At 37.0% G+C, this 11906-nt stretch overlaps 1 protein-coding gene across 1 annotated transcript; it reads right to left on the reverse strand.

Annotated features, from left to right (window-relative positions):
• Window positions 1-20: 20 nt before the first annotated feature.
• Window positions 21-10876, reverse strand: LOC131736859 (coiled-coil domain-containing protein 192-like). The gene is made up of 5 exons (XM_059022329.1): window positions 10832-10876; window positions 6910-7041; window positions 5125-5181; window positions 3748-3877; window positions 21-2081 (listed from the first exon to the last, which is right to left on the reverse strand). Exons 1-5 carry the CDS (start codon window positions 10832-10834, stop codon window positions 1555-1557), a joined length of 849 nt encoding a protein of 282 aa, XP_058878312.1. The 5' UTR covers window positions 10835-10876; the 3' UTR covers window positions 21-1554.
• Window positions 10877-11906: the final 1030 nt, after the last annotated feature.

Genomic DNA, 11906 nt, shown 5'->3' on the forward strand with positions numbered 1-11906 from the left:
TTTTGGAAATAATAATTTGTAGCCTTAACACTCACAAAAAGTACCTTTAAACAACCTCCAAGGGATTCTATATACTGAGAAGAGAGAGGAGCGTCAATTTCAATTTACCCTTTTAACTAGTTTAAGGTTTGAATCCTGGATTTATTTCAATATTAAGAACACAGTAGTTAACATCAGATGATTGTTTTCATGGGGTAGCAGTGTGGAGTAGTGGTTAGGGCTCTGGACTCTTGACCAGAGGGGCATGGGTTCAATCCCAGGTGGGGGACGTTGCTGCTGTACCCTTGAGCAAGGTACTTTACCTAGATTGCTCCAGTTAAAAACCCAACTGTATAAATGGGTAATTGTATGTAAAAATAACTTAATTGTATGTAAAGATAATGTGATATCTTGTAACAATTGTAAGTTGCCCTGGATAAGGGTGTCTGTTAAGAAATAAATAATATGTATTTAACTGAAAATCAGCTGGCCTATTTAAAAATAAGGACCAACTGTACATTTCAAGAACTACATCACAAACTGTAGTTTCTGATAAATGGCAATAGCAAAGCCTTTAAAACATATATATAGTGCAATCACTGATTTATTGTCCAATGCAACAAGCTTTTTTTTTCAAGTTTTACTAAACATGTCTGTACATTGTGCATTTCCTCCTACAAATGGAGTGTGTTGTAAACCACCACTAACATCAACCATCCTAGAACATTTGGAGACACAAGAGGAAGCACCCGAGTTTTATAAAATTGGAACTTATGATACATGCCAATGATTCACTATCTGTGAGCTTGTCACACCAGAATATTCAGTTTATCAAAGTGTAAAATCATGTAAGAATTCTTATCTGAAAATTTGTAGTAGGATTACTTCTACTGTATTATCAAGATAACCAATCCGTATAGAAGATCTGTTAGGCTACATTCATTTGTAATCCTGGTAGGTGCAATAACCTTGGAAAGTGGCATTCTTTTTTAGAAACATAATAGAACATCGGACACCGCCTCAGCCAATCAAGATACAGTATGTCAGGTCATTATTTACCAGTGAACGCCCGCTAGCATAAACAAAAAGCCTCATTACTGTGTTTTAAACAAACAATATCAATCCGATTTAATTAAAACAAGTAAACAGAAAGATATATTTTGGGAGCTACTGTTAAAAATTCAGTGTACCAATGTTAGCATTAACAATGTCAAATATATTTAAACGATCAACTTTTCTACTACAGTATTTCCCAAAAGAAAAATAACGAACAGAATGGAATGTTCTTTTCTAGATTTGTGATGTCATCATACCGCCATCGTGCTATCGTTCTCTAGATCATTTTGTAAACCTGTATGGCCATTAATGTTTAAATATTAGTACCGGTATGCATAGTTCTGAATTAGACTACAATTAGATCACTGAACACCTACATACTGTATGCCTTTGCAAATATGTGTGTTACTTCTGGTCATGTATAGGTTAATTGTTTAGTAATGAACCCATAATATAAAAATGTGCAGCCTGTTATATTGCTGTGTTAGTTTTTTACTACATTTCTAAAAGGTTTGCATTTTAATTGGTGTCTTCCAGGGGTTCTGTCTCACACACAGTCATGGACACTCCACTCTCTGTAGAAGTAGCAGACCCAGTTCTGTGGCTCTTCATCATTTCCTCAGAGCTTTGCATCTTCTCCAGTCCAAGGTTTTCACTCAGTTTTAAGGCTGATCCTTGCATTAACTTCTGTCCCAAGGCAGAGTTGTGTTCCATAATTTTACCACTGGGTGGTTTGTCTTCAGCTGACAGCATTGCATCAACTGAGCTGTTAGACTCCAAAAGTCTTGTTCTTCGATGCTCAGAACTGGGCCCACTACCAGGCTGTCTTGATGATGATACTTTATTGCATTCGGCAGCATGCACCAATATTGCATGAGCTGCCTCCAGTTCTTTAAGCTTCACGTCTTTCTGCTCCAAGGCTGCTTCCAGGCGATTTATGGATGCCTGCTGTTGGGACACCTGGCTAGACAGCTCAAGGATGAGGCAAAGTCGATTTTTTTCATCAGAACTGACTTCAGACGGCACATGGCATGACCTCTCCTTGCCTGGAAAGGAAAGTGTCTCAGTATCAAGTCACACAATTTAAAATAGCAGTGACACTAGTTATACTACTGGGGCCAGTTTCACAAAAAAAAATAAAAAAATACAAAACATGTCTAGGCCTTAGCAGGCTAGCTAACAAGCTATCTTCTTTCTAACTGTTTCACAATACAGCATTACAAGACAGAGCATTTCAACACAGAACAGACTAGTTTTGCAAAGAACTAGCTTGTATTCATAATTAGATCTATTCTTTTGGTGTATTTTAATCTAGATTATACAAATGCTAACTAAAAGTGTTTTGTGAAACTGACCCCCAGAGTCTGTATTTAATCATCATTATTATTATTATTATTATTATTATTATTATTATTATTATGTAGTGGAAAATAAGTACTAAAGTTTAGTATATTTTTTAAACTGAAAAAAATTAAGAAATTTAACGAATGGTATATTTTGTAACTAGATCAATTTTATAACATCTCTTTTAATTTATAACTGGTGAATTAAATAGCATAGTTGCCTGCTATTTGAAAACTACTGTGCCTTCAAGAAAGAAATTGTCCTCAGCAAAACCAAAGAAAAAACCTAAAACAAGTACTTGTCATCAAGACTACATTAAGAATGAAATAGAGCACCTTAATCCATTCAGGATATGCTGTATAATCAGCCTGAAAGAGTCTCCTTGTTTTGGATGGATAAGATATATCAATCACCTATCTGGCAGTTTAACAATAATTTAACCTTGCACATGACAAATGATGTATATATGGTGTAAAGTGTGTAACAGATGTATCAGTCCCCCTGGAACAGAGCTTACAATATTTACCAATTTACACAAACACGCAGAATTCCACAGAGACTGATTTTAAAGAAGAAAAGGTGTTTTTGCTTATGTGACAGGGTAGCGTTGCGGGCCCAGATGGTACCGGCAGGGAAGGAGACTCAGAGGCAAGGAAGCTGCAGTTTAAGCATGGCTCTGCGTTTTAATAAAAAATAAAAAAAATACAGAACAAAACACTACTGCTCACAGAGCAAATAAAACGTTAAACAAAAACAGGTCTCACACACAATAAAAAGGAACAAAATAACCAGCTTAAGGGCCAAAACAAAAGGTTTAAACAAAATCCAAAACCTGTAGGCTGGACATTAGCCTTCACAACAAAGTTTTTAAAATAATAACAGCGCAAAGACTCACCAAAAAAAAAAAAAAAACTCCTTCTCCCAAACAAAGGATTTTTCTCCCTTTTGTACCATGTGGCTGGAGCCTAATTATCATCAATTATTCAATTAGCTCCAGCCACACTCACATGTATTTTGGCAGGGATAGGAAATTAACCCCATCCCTGCCAACCACCACCAAAACCATATGATTTACAGGCAGGGCCCTGCCCTGCCACAGCTTACTTTAGATTATTCTTTATAATAGCCATGTGTACTATGTTGTTACCCCCACCAAATGTTGATGGTTTGTACAAGTTTCTTGTTTCAAGAGAAATACAACACTATTAAAAAATGCTTGCGACATACTTATGCTATAAAATAATAATAATAATAAAAAAATGTTGTGTTCTACAAATGTCATTACATGTCCCTAGATCACAGGAGATTACAACCTTATGGTCTGACAAATGAACAAAGGAAATAATTAATAAATTAAGCAACACTGACCTCTAGTGGAGTGTCTCTCTTCTATACTTCGAATCTTCTCTTTCATTTCTATAGCAACAAGCGCAGCCTCTTGTTTTGCTTGAACCAATTCGGTTTGGAGCTTTTTCACTTTTCTTTTATTTCTCTGTTTCTGTAAACACGGATACAAATAATTACTTCACAAGACTGTACAGAGGCTATAACCCAGACAAGCAAGTGTTTAGTTCAGCCAGCTATTTATGGACAGAGGTCTTTAGACAGACAGAATTTCACATAAAGTTTACAGTGAGCATGAAAGCAGGATACTTTCAGTGCAAGTAACCAAAATATCTGTTTTTGTGTTTTAGCAGACAGCAGTAGTTTGTTTCTAGTGCCCACCAGGTTTAAATTACCCCTATTTCCAAATGAGGGTGTGGAAAGCTGCCAGCGTTTACATTTTTTTGTTGTAATATCAGCTACATTAATCTTTTTAAAATACAATTCTGTTTTGTTTTTTTTTAAATTGCTTTAATATCAGCTGAATATATATATATATATATATATATATATATATAATTAAACATTTAGTGACATGTGTTGGGGCTCTTGATATTTTTCAAATTTGCTACTTTTTAACATGCTGCATTTAATGAAATACATTAATATGTTATACTCAGAGTCAGGATTCCGTCAATCACCGACAAAAATAACCATTTTGCGATTTGAGCATTTAAAAATTATCAGAGAACTAAATGAATGGTTATTTTGGTCTTTGAGCAAATTATTTTGCTCAAATTGTGAAATGGCAAAATACCAAACAAGCAAAGAATGAAACTGAAAAGAACAGACAGCTTCTTCGTTCTTTGAGTAAAGCAATATAATCAAATTGCAAAATGCACAGTTCCCAAACAGATGCTGTCAATCTGCGAATAGCAACTAAATGTGCGGTGTTAAAAATGGGCATCAAGTGAAAAACAAACTTTTTAATAAAACATTTTTTTTATTGAATGAATATAAAATCAGTAAATTATATTTATAAAATACACATCATTGATTCATTATTTATGTATTTATTATTTATGCAGGAAGTTAACCCATTGAGATCGTGGCCTCATTTGCAAGGGGGTCGTTGTAAGCAATTTAGGAGGATAGTCACCTCAAACATTAAAGTCAGCTTCAAGCCAGTTTGAAATAACATTCGCAATGTTCTCGCCATTTAGAAAATAGTTTTATTTACAATAAATCAACACAGAACCTCCCTCCTTGTGTGCAGGGTTTCAGACACCTGAATATTTACTAAAACATCCACACTCTTTCTGGCTGGACATTGGATAAACTACTGAAAAAACAGCATCCAGAGCTTATATATTTTATATATTAATCTTGAGTTAATCTTAAAATATGTTTTTAAACACTTACCAGAATAGTAATGTGTTTTTGGGATTCTTTAACTTCTGCTTCTAACTGTTGAATGTACTAGAACAAGAAGAAAAACAAAAAGTAAGACAAGTTTAAACATCTGTAACAAATTACAGCTATCAGTGTAATCCACAGCATGTACAAAGATCCTCCATATAACCCCATATTCTAATAACCTCAAAAAGAATGCCTTTAGCCACTTTCATCTCAATTGGATAAGCAATTGTGAAGATATGTAAAACTGTAATGTGACACTGTCACAAAGACGGCCGGAGTGGGTGGCGTCAGACCAGAAACAGGAACACAAACGACAGAGACTTGGAGTTTGGTGGAGCTGAGCGAATGGTTTCGCTCAGCATTTAATTAAACAGCACAGAAAATAAAAGGTTTGAAACACAAAAAACACTGGACACGGCACTTGCGCCAAAATAAAGAGACAAACAAAAAACGAACACACACTAACAAACAGGGACGAACAGACACGGTGAGTAAAGCAGTATTTACGTTCTTTCTTTCTTTCACTTTTTAGTTTCTCCTCTCTCTCCCGTTCTCCACTCACCGAACACCAACCACAAGTGACTAAAACGTGCATCTATATATACTGTTGTGCTGGGATTCAATTACTAATTAATTACTCACTTGAATCCCAGCACGTGAATTCATTACGTGCAACCCCGTGCCACACATTATACACATTTTATCTGCACGTGAAGTGATGTGCCATCCTCGTGCCTAAATATAATTATACACGTTAAACACACGTGAAACACAGACCCGTTTATATCCTGTGTACCAATCTATACACCAACATTAACATACGCACGCATACATACATACACATAACACAAATGCACACAGGGGCGGGGCCCTTTGCCACAGACACACAGACAGATGTACGAACAGACAGGCAGGACTCGTAACACAGACAAACGGAGGTACGCACAGGTATGCTATGTACTATTGTCACTAACTCAAGCTCATGTTGCGTGCATGGCTGTACAATTCACAGACACACACACACACACACACACAGTATAATGTGATATCTTGTAACAATTGTAAGTCGCCCTGGATAAGGGCGTCTGCTAAGAAATAAATAATAATAATAATAATCTGCTCTGAGCTGGTTAAAGTAAACTGTTTCTTGACTCATGTCTAGCAGGAAATCATCAGGAAGCTGATTGCTCGAATTGCTGGCCCTTGATTATATTAGTAACCAATCGATTTTTTCCAGCCAGCCAAGCAGCACACTAGAATAATTAATGTAAAAATTGTAAGATTGTAACAAAAACTTATACCCGTGCTTGTCTTATGTGAAACTAGAGACACATGTCAGCTACCAGTACCTGAGCACCCTTTTGGGTACAAGATCATTAATAAAAATAACACCTTAACTTTGGTGTTATACGTTTTCTGCTTTCACAGCCTCTTTGTGTAATAAAACAATCAGATGCTTTTTTTTTTTTTTTTTTAGCCAGGACTGCAGTTTAAAAATAGTCAGTCACTATAGGCTTTAAAACAGTTAAAGATCCAGTGGGAAAAGGAAGTCCTGAAAGAGTTTGTGTACTTTTACAACGGGTCCTTAAACACAGTAACCACGTTTCCATAAAAACCTCACTCCACGACACACCTCTGTAATTCCATTTGTAAAGCTTCAGCGCCCTCTAGTGTCCACTTCACAGACCTGCGCCTCATTACATTGTAGCTAGGACATTACTTTCACTCATTCTGATGTGAGGTTTATAAGATTTAATTTACACTCCATCACTCTCCTTGCTGTTTTACCTTGTCGATGTCATTGACACTGCCTTCAAAAACATCCATGGATGATCTTTCATTTTTCAGAATTTTTAATTGTTCCTCCAGCCCTGTCTTTTGGGCAGAAATCTCCATATCGGTCAGCCTAGTTTCAGCTAGCTAACAAAAAAAAAAACAAATACACATAATTAAAACATTTAAATAAAATGATTGTCATGAAAATGTGTTATTTGAAATAATTTACCTTATATGGTAAAAGAGACGTATGGTACTCATTTAAAACTTGTGGCATAACATTGCATAGTTTTGTACCACATCTGCTAACCAATGCTTTCTTCTATTTTTTTTTGTTTTAATCTACAAAGCATAACAGAGGATCAACCCCTGTAGCATAACACAGTGCAAGTTAAAACAAAGCTGTTCAGCTTGAGAAAATGCTTGTCGCATGTCTGAGCGCAAATTGAGGTCATCTGGACTAACAGTTCACAGAGAGATTTGGACCGATCACCTCAGTAGCTACAGGCGCGCGCTCACTGCTGCCAGGGTGAAGTACTTCTCTGAAATCATATCCATGAAACACGGTAAACCATTGATCAAATCCCCCATCCAGCCATCGATAAATTAATCTCCCATTCATCCTCCTCTCTTACCTGCCATGATTTCTCCTCATTCTTTCGGAATAAAATCGACACCATTTATTCTACGCTCTCCTGCCACAAACCCAGTATAGTACTTGACCACCTTGACTCCCCTACGATTGCCCCTTCTGCTCTTTTCTTTCTCTCCTCTCTCCATTACTGATATCTCCAGCCTATTGTTGAGATCAACTACTGCCACATGCCCCTTGGACCCCTGGCCAACAAATCTTATCCGTCTCTGTGCTTCTGACCTTGCTCCTTCCATTATGCACACACTCAACCTGTCCTTGGTTTCAGGCCTGGTTCCTGCTGCCCTCAAGACTGCCCGAGTAACACCAGTGCTCAAAAACCCCTCCCTTGTCTTATCTAACTTCTGTCCCATATCCAATCTTCCTTTTTTCTCCAAAACTCTTGAAAGGGCTGTAGCCAGCCAGCTGATGAAACATCTCACAGATAACAATCTGCTTGAATCTCTGAAATCTGGCTTCCGGCCGCATCACAGTACCGAAACTGCTCTGCTCCGGATTGTGAATGATCTCCTGCTTAATGCTGATGCTCCTGCTCCCTCTGTCCTTGTCTTCCTTGACCTAACTGCTGATTTTGATACCATAAATCATAGCATTCTTCTTGACCGCCTTCAGATGTATGCTGGGATCTCTGGAACCTGTCTCTCCTGGCTGTCCTCTTACCTATCTGGACGCATGCAGTCTGTTTTCTATGTTGGAAGCAGTGCTGACGCAAACCCAGTCACTTGCGGTGTCCCTCAATGGTCTGTTCTTGGGCCTCTTCTCTTTAACATCTACATGCTTCCCTTGGGTCACCTCATCTGCCAACATAGCCTCTTGTTTCACTCCTATGCAGATGACACCCAGCTCTACCTAAAACTAGAGCCTGGATGTCAATTTACCATGGTCTGGCTCTCAGTTTGCATCCAAGACATCGAGGCCTGGATGTCTACCAATTTTTTTTCAGCTCAACACTAACAAATCTGAACTTCTTCTAGTAGGATCCAAAACTCAACTCAAGAATCTCAATATCGCTTCCTTGAACTTTGGAAACTGTCTGCTGCTGCCTTCCCCCACTGTACGAAGCCTTGGTGTACTTCTGGATAGTAACCTCTGCTTTGATGCCCAAATCTCCTCTATAGTCAAATCCTCCTTCTACACCTCTGAAACTTCTCAAAGGGCCGTCCCTACCTTTCCCTCCCGGATGCAGAGATACTCTGTCATGCATTCATTTCCTCTTGACTAGACTACTGCAACTCTTTCTATGGTGGTCTTCCATCGCGTGCCATAAACTAATTGCAGCTAGTTCAAAATGCTTCTGCTAGAATCCTTACCAGATGTAAAAAACATGATCACATTACCCCGTCTTGCCCAGCTGCACTGGTGACCTGTAAAGTTCAGGATTACTTTCAAAATTCTCCTGCTTGCCTACAAGGCCCTTCATCACACAGGTCCAGAGTATCTCTCCAACCTGCTGACCCACTAAGTCCCTGCATGCAAGCTGAGGTCCTCTGACTCTGGCTTTCTTGTTATACCCAAGCAAAAGTGCACCACACTCGGAGAGCAGTCTTTTCATGGCCCTGACTCTCTGGAACTCTCTCCCAGCTTTAGTGTGTGCAGCTCCCACAGTCGCTCGCTTCAAATCACCTCTCAAGACCCACTTGTTCTCTCTTGCTTTCAATGCTCTTTAAGCCTGATATCTGTTATTAGCTGTTGTCTACATTGCTATTTCAGGTTTTTCACTTCATCTTATTCGTATGATTCTGTTTGACACATGCATTCACAATGTTTAGAATTCACATCCTAGCCCTGTATTTAATGTAATATGCCTGTATTTAATGTATTTGCATTGTTGTTGGTTTTTTTCTGTTTGTATTTAATGTACTATGCCCTGTATATCACTGTATCTAATGTATTATGCATTGTTCCTCACTATCTTGTAAAGCGCTTTGCGATGGTGGTCCATTATGAAAGGCGCTATATAAAATAAAGATTGATTGATATCATTTTGGACATTTTAGATGTCCCTGCTCCAATTCCAGGATGAAATTAGTGCTAACCTGGTTAGTAGTATGTAACCTTAACAATATTGAATAATATTAAAAGTAAGTTTCAAGTTGCTACTACATTACTTATATGCACTATGTAATAAACTAATGTACAATGTTGCATAACTAACTATACAGAACCATTCGACTGTACAATATAAAATATCTGCATCAACGAATAAGTCATTCGATAAGTCATTTCTAAAAGTTTTGTTTTTTGTTTATTATTAACCTTAATCTTAAGATTTTATTAAATTCTGCACAAACAGGGATTAAAGGAAATAAATGCATGGCTCAATGTCCAAACTGAGACGAAATCCAATGGTGGGAATCCTGTGCTCCAGTGAACTGAGAAATAAATGTGTGCTACTTTTACATCTTGTTTTTTTATTTATTTTATTTTTTTTATTTAATAAAGACAATAAAGTGTGAAACAGTTACCATTTGGGAGGAATTAACATCAAGTCATTTGCAATACTGTGCTTCTTTTTTTTTCTCAAGCAGTAAAGTACAGTACAAACCAACACTGGAGGATGATAACAAGCCAATATTAATGATCAAGTTTCTGCAAAATGTCAAAGCCACCTGGGATTGCACAAGCGCACTATTGCAGTATTCCATGCAACTGTAGACAGCCAACTTCAATGAAGTATTGTAGAATACATTCTTTTAAACAGAAAGTGTGTACTATACTATACTTTTATTTGGAAAGAAATGACAAATTACATAAAATCATATCATGACTAAAACCATGACTAATGGATGTCATTTAAAAATACTGCAGGAATCGTAGATTACTTTTCTAATTAGAAAGTTAACAATTACCACGGCCTCTGGGTTATATTTATTTTATTCATTTTTTTACAGTGCTACAGTACCTTGCAAGTGGCCAGTTTAGCTGTGCCAGACTAATACGGTACAACATTTATTGTGATACAGTTTAACAGAAACCCATTTTCTTGGGGTTAAAATAAAGAAATAACCCAGCTAGTCATTTTGCACTGGTAGTAAAAACAGCAGATAACACATGGAGTAGCAATGCATTCATGGAAAATCTTGCTATTAAAATCTTGTGTCTATTTTTGAAGAGGGGAAGATTATATATTTAGGGTTACCAAGATATTTAGTTTAGTGAACAAGATTAGTTAAAAGGGCTACAAATGGGCAATAAATGCTCCATCCATAGTCCTTTCTTAGAAGGCTAAAGGCTACAAAACATTCCTAGAAAAATCGATCATTAAAAAAAGGCTTTCCTCACCATATCTTTATTACTTCTAGGGGTTTGCGATATGATGTTGGACACAATGCTGTAAGAAAAAAAGGTTCAATTAAATGGCAGTATTGGCAGAAGTTTGTTTGTTTTCCCTGTCTATGCTGTGGCAGAGGGGAATCTTAAACCCCAATTAAAACAAGCCCAACTGCTGCACAGAGATCAATAAAATCACGGCTCTCCAAATTCAAGTGTTCTTACAAATATAGTCCCAAGGAATGTGAACAAAGTAGACCCACCAAAAGGCAACTGCTACTGTTGCTTACAATGTTCTATGTAATATAAAACTATTATCATTAGTGGGACATGAGCAAAGGGACATTTTAAAATATGTTACTGTAAAGAAATCTGACATTTTCTGCCAGTCTGAGTCGAAGCAAAAACTCATTTAATTAAAAACAAGAAGAAGAAAAAAATGTAAATGGATATGTCAAGAAACTAATTTAAGATTATCATAACATTACATATTAATAGTGGTACGGTCTGTTAAACTAGGAAATAGTGGCTACACTGCCACTCAAACATACACCGAGTAATTAAACTACTTTGGATATGGCTGATATCTGGTACATAACTAATCTTCCCATTTCTATCGAAATTTGTCATAGTTTGTTAATCGTATTTTCCAAGCGCTGTAAACCTACCTCTCTCTTTTGAGAGATGCAGCATTTGCCACATTCTTAAATTCTGGTCGAACTCTACTACTGGCTCCATTCCCCATGTTCTTAAAATAAATAAATAAAAGTTTGATAACCAGACTAACATAGAAACGCTGTATTGTTTAAACTTTCTGGGAATTGACAACGTTGCTGTTCACAGAGGTTCCTGCAGTAATACGTGCAGAATTGTTGATACATCCAGCCGTCTCTTAGCAACCAAGTAACACAACTGCAGTAGTGGAGCGCTTATAACAAAATCACACCATTTATTGTTTGTTTTTCAAGAAATTCGACAAATTAACAGTATTACACTGGAAAAAATATGATCAATTTTCAAACTGTAAAATTATATTCTAGAATGTTGTCATGGGAACGCTCCCGTAATTACCCTGCACGCGATCAGA

The sequence above is a fragment of the Acipenser ruthenus genome, chromosome 1 (genome assembly GCF_902713425.1).
Source record: "Acipenser ruthenus chromosome 1, fAciRut3.2 maternal haplotype, whole genome shotgun sequence".
Classification (NCBI taxonomy): Eukaryota; Metazoa; Chordata; class Actinopteri; order Acipenseriformes; family Acipenseridae; genus Acipenser; species Acipenser ruthenus.